This window comes from Budorcas taxicolor, chromosome 7, assembly GCF_023091745.1.
Source record: "Budorcas taxicolor isolate Tak-1 chromosome 7, Takin1.1, whole genome shotgun sequence".
Taxonomy (NCBI): domain Eukaryota; kingdom Metazoa; phylum Chordata; class Mammalia; order Artiodactyla; family Bovidae; genus Budorcas; species Budorcas taxicolor.
This window is the reverse complement of record NC_068916.1, coordinates 19,743,497-19,757,660: the sequence shown is the minus strand read 5'-3', so window position 1 is coordinate 19,757,660 and position 14,164 is coordinate 19,743,497. Positions and strand designations below refer to the sequence as shown.

At 53.0% G+C, this 14,164-nt stretch overlaps 1 protein-coding gene across 1 annotated transcript; it reads left to right on the top strand.

The window, feature by feature from the left end:
• Positions 1-3,921: 3,921 nt before the first annotated feature.
• On the top strand, positions 3,922-13,996 carry MPND (MPN domain containing). Its single transcript, XM_052642832.1, has 14 exons — positions 3,922-4,051; positions 4,324-4,495; positions 4,576-4,849; positions 5,583-5,819; positions 8,490-8,622; positions 9,235-9,319; positions 9,532-9,628; positions 9,865-9,937; positions 10,018-10,094; positions 11,292-11,460; positions 11,546-11,616; positions 12,158-12,247; positions 12,901-12,993; positions 13,762-13,996. The coding sequence occupies exons 1-14, from the start codon at positions 3,922-3,924 to the stop codon at positions 13,846-13,848; spliced, it is 1,788 nt and encodes a 595-aa protein (XP_052498792.1). The 3' UTR covers positions 13,849-13,996.
• The last annotated feature ends 168 nt before the right edge of the window (positions 13,997-14,164 follow it).

Here is a 14,164-nt window from a genome sequence, read left to right as displayed (position 1 = left end):
TTACCGGGAAGTGCAATGTTACCTGAAGTTTTGTCGATGTTCTTCATCAAGTTGATGTAGTTTCCCTCTGTTCCTGATTTGCTGAGAGTTTTTATTATGAGTGGGTGTTGAATTCTAGCAAATGCTTTTTTTTTTTTTTGCATGAATAGATACGCTCTTGTGACACGTCTTCTTTAGCTTGTGTATTAGTTTTCTGTGGTCGCTGTAATAACGTATCATAAATATAGAGACTTAATACAACACAAATGTATTATCTTACCAGTTTGTAGGTCAGGAGTCCTATGTGGTTCTCATGAAACTAAAATCAGGGTGTTGGCAGGACTATGTTCCTTATTCTTTTTTTCTTTTAAATATTTATTTATTTGGCTGTGTTGGGTAGTGCGTGAACTCTCTAGTTGTGGCACTCAGGCTTAGTTGCTCTGCAGCATGTGGGATCTTAGTTCCTCGACCAAGGATCGAACCCACATCCCCTGCATTGCAGGGTGGATTCTTAATCACTGGACCACCAGGGAAGTCCCTGAGGGCTGTGTTCCTTTCTGAAGCCTCATAGAATGAATCTATTTCCTTGCTTTCTCCAGCTTCTAGCTTTCCCCATTCCTTCCTCCATCTATAAAGCCAGCAACAGTGGGTAGAAACCTCATGTTACATCAGTCTGAATTTCTTCCACAGTCACCTGTCCCTGACTCTCTTTCACATTTAAGGATGCCTGTTATTATATTGGACTCAGTAGATAATCTGGGATCATCTCCTTATTTTAACAATTATTACTTTATTTTAATGTCTCCTTATTTTAATTTGATTAGCAACTGTAATTCCATCTGAAAACTTAAATCCCCTTTGCCATGTAACCTAAATATTCCTAGACCTTGGGGGTTTGGAGATTGAGATCTTTAGGGAATCATTGTTCCATCTACCACAGTCTCTTTAATACAGTGGAAAACACTGATTGAATTTGGAATATGGAAACAGCCCTGGATCCCTGGGATAAACTCCACTTTCTCATGATGAATACTTTTTATATATTGCTGAATTCTATCTATTAACATTTTTTAAGATTATTTTTTTGTCTGGATTCACGAGGGATGTTCTGTAGTTTTGTTTATTTGTACTCTCCTTATCTGGTTTTGGTATCAGGGTGATGCTAGCTTCATAAAATGAATTAGGAAGTGTTCCTTCTTCAATTTTCTGGAAGAGATTATGTAATGCATACATGTACATGTATGCTAAGTCGCTTCAGTGTCCGACTCTTTGCGACCCCGTGAACTGTAGCCTGCCAGGCTCCAGGGTCCATGGGACTCTCCAGGCAATAATCCTGGAATGGGTTGCTGTTTCCTTCCCCAGGGAGATTATGTAAAAGTGGTGTTAATTCTTCTTTGAACCTTCATAGAATTTTTCACCTGGGCCTGGAGATTTATTCTTTGAGAGTTTAATTTTTTTCAATTAATATTTTTATTAGCATGGTAAAAAAAAATATGTTTTTAAACACAGGAGATTTTGGCCTCAAATACTTGTTAGGTCCTGCTACTGAAATTAACTTGTAGCTAAACAACTTATGAACCTAGTGATTATACCTAGTCCCTTTTGGGGGACTTTTAAAATTACAAATTCAATTTCCTTAGTAGTTCTAGGACTGCCTAGACTTTATACACATAGCAAAGATTAGCCTTGGGAATTCACTGAAGAACTGTGTAACTCTTCCTCTCCTGAACTGTCTGGTAATGTTGATTACACTACCTGCCATTTAGGGGTGCTGTAATTTGTTAATAGTTGATAAGGTCACAGTGGCTAATTTATCAAAGGCAATGGGGATTCATAGAAGGATTTAGAACAATGGAGGGAGGTGGTCATAGTTGCATTTTAGGAAGATTCCTCTGGGGCCAGGGTGGGAGATGTAAGGGATGTGTGTGAATATGGAGGACTGAATCTCCAGGAAATGATCCAGATGAGAGATGCTGGAGATTCAGCTCTGGGTTTTAGCAGAGAGGCAAAGAGAAAGTAGACAAGGCCATGGGCAAATAAACTGAGGCCATCTGAGCTCTGTTGAATCTAAGCAGCGGTGTGCTGTGCTCAGTCGCTCAGTCCTGTCCAACTCTTTGAATCTCACGGACTGTAACCTACCAGGCTCCTCTGTCCATGGAATTTTCCAGGCAAGAATACTGGAATGGATTGCCATTTCCTTCTCCAGGGGATATTTGCGACCGAGGGATTGAATCCATGTCTCTTGAGTCTCCTGCATTGGCAGGCAGATTCTTTACCACTAGTGCCACTTGGGAAGGCCCCTAAGGGGCTGGAGATGCCTATTTGATGGCTGGACCCTGGGTGGGTGGTGAGATGACTCCAAAAGGAGGTTTGGGCTGGACACAAAGTGAATGTCAGGGAACATTAACTATCAAGTTAAGAAGAGAAAAATGGATTTTTCTTCGAGCCAAACTGAAGATTATAACAGGAAGCAGATTTTCTGAAAGCTCTGAGAACGGTTCCGCCTGTTAGTAGGCACGGTCATATATATTTCATTTATGCATGCATGCCTGCTGCGTCACTGATTCCCTGACCAGAGACGGAACCCACGCCCTCTACGGTGGAAGCATGGCTTCTTAACCTCTGGACCGCCTTGAGACAAAGGATCATGCATCAAAATGACACACTGATATTTACACAAACTTCACTGAGGATACATAGTCCAGGTAACCAAGTACAGAGTGAGCAGCAGATCATCATGACCCCTACAGAGCTGGGAAAGAACACTGTTCTTATAAGAAGATACATTGTCAACATTAGAAAAAAGAAAAAAAAATGGAGAAGGAAATGGTAACTCATTCTTGCTTGGGCAATCTCAGGGACAGAGGAGCCTGGCGGGCTACAGTCCAGGGTGTCTCGCAGAGTCGGTCACAACTGAGCACGCATGCATGGCTGATTCACTTCATTGTACAGCAGAAACTAAGATAACATTGTAAAGTATTATCTTTCAATTTAAAAAAAATGGGGAAAAAAAGAAATAAAATGTTAGAAAAAGAAAAGAAAAGAGATCGTTACTGTGGAGCAGGAGTTCCTATCTTTCCATCTTTGAGGATCTCTGCTTAATGCCTTACACAGATTAGCAAGAGAGGGAGGGAAGAGGTCCAAACAAAGAATTGTTGTTTACTTTTTCTTGTCCTACCTTAAAATACAAATCTTATTGCATCATGAGTAATAATAAACACTCACATTCCCCAGCTCTTACTATATGTCAAGTCCTGTTCTTTAACAACTCTGAAGTAGGAATTGTTATCCGCAGGAGCAAACAGAGAGGTGGAGACACACGGCCAAAGTCACAGAGCTGGGAAATGATAGAGCAAGATTTGCAGCTAGGTTCACTCTCATTCCAGACCACTGTCGCTGGACAGCCCTGTCCCCCTTTCAGACCGGCATCGGGTACACCCATCTGTAGCTGAGTCCAGCCAAAAAATTGCCGTGCAGCTGGAGGGAGCCCCTGCCCAGGGCTTTCAGCCCTCCCTGGGGTTGGGGAGTCCCAGCGATGGGAGGTGGCCCTGCGCCTCGGGGCCAAGGTCCGGGGACAGTGACCAGAGACAAAAGAGCAGCAGCGTCCCGCGCACTCCTAGCCAGTCTCCGCCCACGTGCATTGCGAGCTGAGGGTTGGGTGGGAGAGGTGGGGGGGGTGGGTCTCAAGAGAGGTTTGATTCGCGACCTGACTGGTTGGTTGAAGACCAGACCCTAAAACAGATTGGACGCAAAAAGCCCGTGGACTCCTGCTGACTGGTCGAGGAGGAGCAATTTAACGCTTGATTGGCGGGAGGGATTCCACCCTCTATCGTCTATTGGCTAGAGATGAAATAACCCAGCTATAATTGGCTGGCGGGCTCAGCTGCGATCCAATCAAGGCAGTCGAGGGCCGGGGGCGGGTGGCAATTAACCCTTTAGAGAATGCCGCCGGGCTTGGGCACTTTAGAGTCGAGGCGCCGGGTTGTTTCCTTGATTCTGGCCCGCAGCCCCAGGGCAGTGGGGCTCATCCTCCCAGGCCTCAGTGTCTTCCTGGTACCAACAGCTGAGGCCTGTGGGTCCCTCATTAGGAGTGATCGCGGATCTCAATTTCCCCGCTAGTCGTAGCGGGTTGAGCCCCCCTAAGTCCCCCAGCCCCAGGCCTCAGTCGGTGTCCTCGGGTGGAGTCATTGGTTCTCCGAAAGAGGAAGCCCCCGGCCTCAGTGTTTCCAGTGGTGCCCCTAGCTCTCGGTTACCACTTCCCTCCCACAAAAGGTGGCCTCAGGCCTCAGTTTCCCGAATGGTCCCCTAGGGTTGAACCCCCACCTCCCTCTCCCGCGTGAACAGGCCAGAGTCTGGCTTTCCCCCGCTCGCCTCTGCTGGCCAAGCCCCCAGTCGCCCACCGGCGGCGGCCAATGGCAGCGATGCTCCCCTCTAGAGGCGGAGCCGCGTCACGTGCCGGGAAGAAAGAGCCCGAGGCGCACCGGGCGCGGGGCGTGGGGCGGAACGGCCATGGCAGGTACGGCGGGCCTGGCGGGGGGCCGGTGGGGCACCGGGCTGGGTGGCTGCACCGCCTCAGGGCGCGCGGCTCCGCTGCAGCCTGTCGCTGCCTGTAGCTCCGGAACCGCTGTCCCCTGCGGGCGGCGCGGGCGAGGAGGCGCCGGATGAAGACGAGGACGAGGCGGAGGCCGAAGACCCGGAGCGGCCAGGGGCATCGGGAGGCGCGCGCGGCGGCGGAGGCGGCGGCGGGGCGGGACCGGGGAGCTGCGGTGGGCCAGGGGGCGCGCTCACTAGGCGCGCGGTCACGCTGCGGGTGCTCCTCAAAGACGCGCTGCTGGAGCCGGGCGCCGGAGTGCTGTCCATCTACTACCTGGTGAGCACCTCCCAGCCTCATCCCGTTCCAGCTCGTGCAGAAAGGGGAAACCCGGGTCTAGTGTGCTTTCTTGCCGCAAGCCGAGCCCCTGGTGTGAGGAGGGGAAACTGAGGCACAGAGCATCCTGACTCAGCAGGAGCCTTTCTGGGTGGGAGAACGTTGTTCACCAAACTCTCCATTCCACAAAGGAGAATCTTAGCCTCAGGGAGGACATTAGTGCCTTCCTGGCTATGTAACTTCACTCAACCTACGCGTATCCTAGTTTCCCCATCCGTAAAATGAATGGGATTTTCTTTCCTCCCATGGGGTTGCATGAGGATACAATGAATAAACTGCTCAGTAGTGTGCCTGCTACACAGTAAGTCCTTTATAAGTGTTTGTTATTATTACCATTATTGTTATTGTTCTCTTTGTGAATGGGAGCAGTTTGTGAATTGAGCATCTGCTGTGTGCCAGGCAGTGTTGGGTGTTAGGGACACAGTGGAGATCAAGTCACATGCAGTTCTTGTTCTTTGGGGCTCACAGTCCAGTGAAAGGAGTGGGGATGGGCACATAACTTGACAATTTCAATCCAGGCTGATCAGGATGGTACCTAAGCTGGAAGCCTCCTGGAATGAAGTGGGAGATGGGTGGCAAGCCCTGGGAAGAAGCATGGGGTCAGGGAGGACTTCCTGGAGGAGGCAGTCTTGATGAGTATCAGCTCCTGGGTCCAGCCAACCCACTGTCACTGCAGGGGAAGAAGTTCGTGGGAGACCTGCAGCCCGATGGAAGGATTGTGTGGCAGGAAACAGGCCAGGTGTTCAACTCACCCAGCGCCTGGGCCACCCATTGCAAGAAGCTGGTGAACCCAGCCAAGAAGTCTGGCTGTGGCTGGGCCTCTGTCAAATACAAGGGCCAGAAACTGGACAAGTACAAAGCTGCTTGGCTCCGGCGAAACCAGCTCCATATGACTGCAACTGCCGCTGATGAGGTACATCCTTCAGCCTCCCTGACTCACTGCTGGATAAAGAGTGCCCAGAGAGAGAATGTTGGAGCTGGGGCCTTGAGGGATGAATAGGAGTTGATCAGAGTGAGATGAAGAGTAAAGAGCTTTCCAGAGGAAGGAACAGCATATGCACAGCTTTGTAGGAATGAAGAAACACATGATGCTTAAGGAACCATTGTTAGCTGATGCAGCTGGAGATTTGATGCCTTAGTAGCCGAGGGGGCTGGCAGCATTGGCAGGGGCCAGATTTGGGAGGGTCTTGAATGCTGTGATAGTAATACATGCACACACACACATACACACACGTACACACAGAGGCTGGAGTTGATGCTGCAGTCTTTTTTAATGTTTTTATTTATTTGGCTGCATCAGATCTTAGTTTCGGTTTGTGGGCTTTTTGTTGTAGTGCACGTGCCTCTCTCTGGTTGTGGCTTGGACTCCCGAGTGCACAGGCTTAGTTGCCCCACAGCATATGGGATCTTAGTTCCCTGACAAGAGATCGAACCCAGATTCCCTTCATTGGAAGGCAGATTCTTAACCTCCCGACCACCAGGGAAGTCCCCAGATGCTGCAGTCTTGAGGCAGAATTTCTTGTTTTCCAGGAAGCCTCAGGTTTTGCTCTTAAGGCCTTTCACCTGATTGGGTGAGGCCCACTGACAGTATCAAGGGTAATCTTCTTTATTGAAAGTTAACTTATTGTAGATGTCGACCACATCAACCAGATGCCTTCACAGCAACACCTAGGCTAGTGTTTGATTCAGTAACTGGGTACTATAGCTGAGCCCAGTTGACATAAAACTAACCTTCACACCACACCATAGGGCTGTTCATTCAGCAAGCATTTAATAAATGCCAGCTGTGTGCCAGGCCCTCTTCTACATGCTGGAGATAAAGCAGAGAGCCAAATGAGAAACATCCCTGCCTTCATGGAGAGAGAAACAAAAGAAATAACTCCATCTTATCATACTTTGGAAGAAGTGAGCAGGGGCAGGGGAAGCAAGTGCTGAAAGGAATAGGATGGCCAGGGAAGGCCTCATTGAGAAAGTGACATCTGATCTATAAAGATTTCTGGAAAACAGCATGTGCAAAGGCTGGACCGGTCTTGTGTTTTGGGGGAACAGCAAGACTCTGATGTGACTGGAGCAGAGAGTGATTATAGGGAGAGAGGGAGGAGGGAAGGGTAGGGAGGGGGAAGGGGCAAGTCTTGGAGGGCATGGTGGGCTGTGGGGAGGACTTGGGCTTGTATCCTGAGGGAAGTCGGATCTCTGGAGTACTGTGAGCGGAGTAGGTGTGGGGCCTGAGTCAGGTCCTTAGCGGCGCCCTCTGGTGGCCGCTGTTGGGAGGACAACAGGAGCCAGGGATTCAGGGTGCAGGTGGGTGATGATGGGGTGAATCTGGCCGGCCTTTGAGGAGGAGGAAGTGGGTAAGTTCTGGTTAATTCTGAAAGTGGATGTGATGTGATTTGCTGGTGGATCTGATGTTGGTGTTAGGAGATGTTTTGTTCCCCTAAATGTTTTAGCAAGCGCCTGGACAGGATTACCCTTATTGGAGATGTGTGGAGGAGCAAGTTTAGGGGGATGGTCAGGGTGGCCTTGTTGAATGTGAACACCCCCTTTTGAGATGTCAGGGACTAGCCAGACCTGAGGTCTGGAGGTCAAGGGAGACCTAGCCTGGAGTCAGGATTGTGGGCAGTTGTCCAGGGGGCAACTGGGGTTTGAGGCCACCCAGAAGGGGTGTAGGTGGGGGAATAAAGAGGCAGGAGGACACAGCCCTGGCCCAACGAGTGAGATGGGGGAGAATAAGGGGGTCCAGGAGTGGTGGGAGGTAAGCCGGTCAGTGCGGGGGTGGGGATCCCCAAGGAGTTACCAGGAGACGCTGCTGAGAGGAGGCAGGGGACAGAGACTGAGATGTGGCCGTTGGGTTTGGACAGAGAGGTCACTTCGTCAAGGAAGGGCTCTTTAGGAGAAAGGAGGAGGAGAGGTTATTGAGGGAATCTGATCAGCTAATCCATGCAAAGTGTTTACCAGCTGGATGAATGGAGCAGCAGGGCATATGCTTGGCATATGCTAAATGCTTTGCACACATTGTCTGATTTCACCCTTATGCCACCCCTGTGGGTTTGGAAGTCATTGTGCCGTTTTACAGGAGAACAGAGCCTGAAGTCCGGAGAAGGCAATGGCACCCCACTCCAGTACTCTTGCCTGGAAAATCCCATGGATGGAAGAGCCTGGTAGGCTGCAGTCCTTGGGGTCGTGAAGAGTCGGACACGACTGAGCGACTTCCCTTTCACTTTTCACTTTCATGCATTGGAGAAGGAAATGGCAACCCACTCCAGTGTTCTTGCCTGGAGAATCCCAGGGACGGGGGAGCCTGGTGGGCTGCCGTCTGTGGGGCCGCACAGAATCGGACACGACTGAAGTGACAGCAGCAGAGCCTGAAGTCAGTTTATAACAGGCGGAGGCGGGATTCCAGCCTGAGCGACTGGTCCTCGTCCTAGATTGTCTTTGCTCATTCTCTCCCTCTAGTGGGCACCCGGGCCGACGACAGGAACGACAGGTTCTGGCCTGCCAGAGTTCTTGGTCGAACTTGTGGGGAGGGCATGGAGAATCCAGCTAAAAGTCCCGTCGCGTTCTCCCCCACCCCGACCCCACCCAGAGCCCGGCCAGCGAAGTAGAGGAGGAGGAGCCGCTGATAGAGGAAGAGGAGGAGGAGGTTCTGACAGCAGCCTCAGCGGAGGACAAGAGTAGGAGACCGCAAGGGAAGGGCCCCTCGGAGCCTGTCCACTCCGGTAAGAGGTGTAGGGGAGGGGAGGAGGTGGGGACGGTGGGGGGAGGTGGACAGAGCTCAGGCGGGAGAGGAGGCTGGGTGTAGAGCCCGCTGGAAGCCTGGCTGACTTCCCAGCCCTCGTTGCCTAATTTCACTCTCACCGCCTGACTTTTTAAGCTATAATTCTACATTTCTTGGTCCCACTGCCTAATTTCTTTATCCTTACTCCTCCATAGGATTTCTTTGCCCCGTTGCCTGATTTCTTTGCCTGTCTGGTCCTCACCTGATTTCCTGATCCCTTCTGATTTTTTAGTTTTTTATGTCCAGTTTGTTGACTTGCTACCTGATTTCTTTGTTTTTAAAAATATTTATTGATTGATTGATTTGGCTGCACTGGGTCTTAGTTGCAGCTTGCACGATCTGGTTCCCTTACCAGGGGTGGAACCCACGTCCCTTGCATTAGGAGCATGGACTCTTAGCCACTGGACCGCCAGGGAAGTCCTTTCTTGATTTTTAAAGACTGCCCCTGGAGTCTTCTTTCTTTCTAGGACTGCCTGGTCTTGGTTTTCCAGTTCCTAGCTGGGGAGAAACTGATACTGACTTATTTTCTTAACACCCCCTGCCAACTCCCCAGAGGCCACGCCGCCAGGGAAAAGGGTGGAAAACAAGATCCGGGTGCCGGTGCGCTACTGCATGCTGGGAAGTCGTGACTCAGCCAGGTCAGATGCACCCCTTGCCCGTTGGAACCCAGCCCTCATCCCCGTCTACAGAAGCTCTGCAGCATGGGGTTGGGGGACAAAGGCAGGCAGGGGCAGGTTGGAGACAAGGCCTCAGATCTTCAGAGCTAGCTGTGGGACCGAGGGAGCCAGTGTGGGGGTGAGGGAAGGCCCTTGAGGTGTCTGAGGCTGTGGAACCTTCCTGGCTGCCACAGGAACCCGCGCACCCTGGTGGAAGTAACGTCTTTCGCAGCTATCAACAAGTTCCAGCCATTCAACGTGGCCGTCTCCAGCAACGTGCTGTTCCTGGTGGTGTGTGCACAATCCTTCCTTGTCCCTTAGGTCTCAGGGGCTCCCAGGCCTGGGGAGGGGCTGGCCCCTGCCCAGAGGGTCCTTGGAACAGAGACCTTGTCTGCTCTGTTCACTATTGGTAAATAGTAGGTACTCAATCAATATCTGAGGAAGGAGGGGGGTGGGCTGACCCCCAGGACGGCCTTGGCACCAGGCACAGTCTGAGCGGGTCTTCCCATGTCCCTCCCCCTCCCCAGGACTTCCACAGCCACCTGACCCGCAGCCAGGTCGTGGGGTACCTGGGGGGCCGCTGGGACATCAACAGTCAGAGTGGGTATTGGGGGCCCATGGGCAGAGAGGGTGTTTGGGGGCCGGGGTCAATGTCCACCCCTTCTCCCGCCTCCGTGCAGTGCTCACGGTGGTTAGAGCCTTCCCCTGTCGGAGCCGGCTCGGGGATGCGGAGACTGCGGCCACCGTGGAAGAGGAGGTGAGGGGGCACATGGCGACGGGGCATTTGTTGCGGGGGGGGGGGGGGGGGGGCGCAGGCTGGTGCACACACAGCTGTCCTGGCTACCGCGTCAGGGCGCCTAGTGCCGTGTCGCCACTCAGCAAGGGTGCAGATAGCTATGTGTGAGCTCCAGTCCCCACACCTGTGACCCCCACCGTCATTCTTCCTCTGCGCAGATGCCGCCAGCCCCTTCCCCGCTCAGCCTGCCTGTCACCTGGTAAAGGCCGGATAAATATTAAATGCCCTCCTTCGATGTTTTCATACAGTGCTTAGTACGCGCCTAGCACTGCACTAAGCGCTCCACGCCCGCCTTTTCCAGCATGGTCAGTTCCGGAGGACAGAATAGGTGTGCGTTTGGTGCACAGCTTTCTCCACCCACCTCTTCCTTTCTCTTTACGCTTGCGCTTGCCTCTACTTGCGTTCGCACATCTGCCTCTTTATTTAACTATTTATTGAGCACCTACTGTGTGCCAGGAATTGTTCCTTAAGCTGGGGATACAGCAGTGAGCAAAATAATAATTTGCCTTAGATTTACAATAGGAGCATTTATTATTTTTTATTATTATATCATTATTTTATTATGTTTTGGCTGCGCCACGGCGGCTTGCGGGATCTTGATTCCTACACCAAGGATTGAGCCCCACCCCTTGTGGGGCTATGAGAGGTCCAAGTCCTTAACCACTGGACCACCGGGGAATATAGGAGGCTTAAAAAAAAAATTACTTATGTTTGGCTCTGCTGGGTCTTTTCTCTAGCTGAGGCGTGGGGGCTTTTCTTCTTGCGGAGCACGGGCTCTGGAGCACAGGGACTTGAGTAGTTGCGGCTCCCAGGCTCCGGAGCACAGGCTCAGTTGGTGTGGATGGCCTTATTTACTCCCCGGCATGTGGGGTCCTCCCGCGTCTGGGGTTGAAGCCTTTATCTCTTGCATTGGCAGGCAGGTTCTTTACAGCTGAGCCACCGGAGAAGCCTGGAGCATCTTCTTTATGTCTTTGTTGACTGTCCCCCTCCCTGGATTTGCTGAGTGCGGGGCAGGGTCTGTCTCGGTTGGTCACTGCTGTATCCTCAGGGGCCTGGTACACAGCAGGCGCTCATTAAATGTTGGCCGTGTGGGGCTGGATGGTGGCATGAGCGCACCAGGGCTGGTGGAGCCCCACCGTTCCGCGTCTCTGCCCTCAGATCTACCAGAGCCTGCTCCTGCGCGGCCTGTCCCTGGTAGGCTGGTACCACAGCCACCCGCAGAGCCCGGCGCTACCGTCGCTGCAGGACATCGACGCGCAGATGGACTACCAGCTACGGCTGCAGGGCTCCAGCAACGGTTTCCAGCCCTGCCTCGCCCTGCTCTGCTGTGAGTCCAGGGAAAGGGGTGGGCGTGGGCCCTGCCGGTCACCGAGATCCCAGGTCCAGCCCCTTCTCTGTGTCTCCGCCTGCAGCCCCGTACTACTCTGGCAACCCCGGCCCAGAGTCCAAGATCTCACCCTTCTGGGTGATGCCGCCCCCTGAGGTAGGCGGGGCTTCAGGGGAGGTTTGGGTGGGGCTCTGCGTGGTTGTGGGCGGGGTCAGGAGGGCTTGTTAGTGGCAAAAAGCCAGTACTCTGGTTTCCAGCTCATCTCGGGAGCTGGGGCCTCAGTTTCTCTCAACTGTGAGATAGGAACATAATCATTGAACTGAGGCAGTACGTGTGAGTGGTGTTGAAAAGGTTGGGGCTCCAACTGTGGCAAGCTGCCTTGGCTACCAGTATGGCCTCCGACCTGAGACCTGTCTGGTTTCATTCTCCAAGTCCAGTCTTGGAGTCAGAAATCAGCTTTAGAAAGGAATTTGGGAGCCATGGCCACGTCTGTGATGGAGGCCACCCTGCCTCCCTGGTCACATTGCTGGGTTCTTCTGAGACCCCACGTGGCTCTGAATCTGATCCCAGCCCAGAGCCAGGCCTGCAGTATCGATTCCCTGGCCCCCAGCCCAGGGAACTTCCTGCTGTGCCCTGCAGTTTTGGGCTGGGGGGTGGGGGGCAGTAGCTAGTGGTGACCAACTTGTGTCTCCACCAGCAAAGGCCCAGTGACTACGGCATCCCCATGGACGTGGAAATGGCCTATGTCCAGGACAACTTCCTGACTAATGACATCCTCCATGAGATGGTAAGCTCACTCTGGGGTGGTGTGGGTGGGGGACCCTGGGAGGAGCAGGCGGGGGCTGAGGGCGCCCCACAAGTTGGACATAACTCTAGGAGTCAGGAAGCTGTGGTTGAAAGTGTCACATCAAGACCCAGATCAGGTCTCTTCTGCTGCTGAAAATCACGGGCTCTAAGGATCAAGTCCCCAGTCCCGGCCCCTCCCCTCACCCCCACCTGGCCTCCTTGCTGTTCTGGAAGGTGCTAGTAGGGATGCTCCTACCTTGGACTATGCACCTGCCACTGATTCTCCCAGTGGAGACATGTGAGGACCTCAGGTGTTACTTCTGCCATTCAACAGGCATTTAAACAAATGGAGCTAGTTCATCACACCTGTGACTTCACAGATGTTCCTGCTCAGACTAAGGCTAGGCCAGGGAGTCTTTCAGGGCTGCAGGAGTAGAAAGAATCGCATTCAGCGATTCTTCTGCTTCTGGGGGAGGTGTCTCCTCCTCCAGGCAGCCCTCCCTTCTGCCAAGCGCCTTCATTTCCCCAGGGTGGCACTGCTCGGAGGTCCCTCTCTTGGGGAACTAGGTAACTCCTACGTGCTGGGCTGCATTAGTCCAGAGGCCCCTTGATGGGCGGCAGCGGCTGGGGCTCATGTGTTCCCTGTCCTGCTAGATGCTGCTGGTGGAGTTCTACAAGGGCGCCCCTGACCTCGTCAGGTTCCAGGAAACTTGGAACCAGGAGCACACCTACCTGGACAAGCTGAAGGTGAGTGAGGCTCACACCTCGTGCAAACCCTTCCTTTTGTAAAGATCTCAGGGAGCCCCCCCAAGAATATATCCACAGGCAGCTCAAGGAAAAGTGAGTTAAGTGGACTTGTACAAAAATATTTTAGTCAGATATAAGTGCTGCCAAAGAAAAGTCATGTTTGTCACATGAGGGTGGTGACAGTGGTGGAGATGGCTATCAAGTACAGATGAAGATGTAAAAGCCTGCAGCCCCCGTGGCCCTGGGGCTATCCTGGCTGAGACGCTGCTCCTGAACAGGAGGGGCTCCGAGTCTGAAGCACAGCAGAGCTGAGCCAGGCAGAGGGGCTGGTGCTGGGAGTAGGCCGATCCAGTCGCAACCCCCACTGCCCCCGCCGTTAAGTCAGGGGTATGTGTCAGCAAGGGCTTGGCAGCCTTGTGTCCTGCCTGGGAGTCATTCTCAGAAGACACATCCCACATGGCTTTACAGAGAACCAGCTTGATATGTTTGCTTGTTCTGTTCAGACTGAACAGTGACTGGGGCTTAAAGCTGCCAGATTGGTCACCTGGGCTGGGTGGGCTGGGTGGGTGTGGCCTGGGCGCCCAGGGTGGGGTGTGGGGGATGGGGCGTGTGAGAGCCGACTGTGGAAGGTGTGGAGGAATCTCCCCCCCCAGATGACATTCCTAGGCCCAGGATGCACCTGGAGGTGTGGTTTTAGGGACACCACCGGGGTTAGTGGAGCTCTTAGCGGGCCAGCAGCCCTGAGGTGCCGGACCTGCCTGTTTTCAGATCTCCCTGGCCAGCAGGATGCCCAAGGACCAGGGCCTAGGCCACATGCTGGAGCAGGTTTACAGCCTCCTCAAGCAGGGGAACTGAGGGAACCAGTCTCCAAAGACAGGAGAGGGCTCTGATCAGACGTGGCCCCTGCGCCTCTGAGTGAGGGGATGGGTTCAGGGCTTCTGTGCTGTCTGTCCTGTGTGGCTGACTGTGACAGCAGGGGCTCAGATTATATAATAAAGGAGAAATGGGCCAGCTGTCTCTCAGGTGCTGTGACTGTGGGGAGGGCCTGAGCTGGTGACCAGGCAAGTGACAGCCACCCCTGCCCCTCCCCCTTGCTGCAGGCTGGTGCCCATGCAGGCCCTGCCCTGGCCGGAGACCCCTTGGGAGGGCTTGCCCTGCACCACCACCAGGC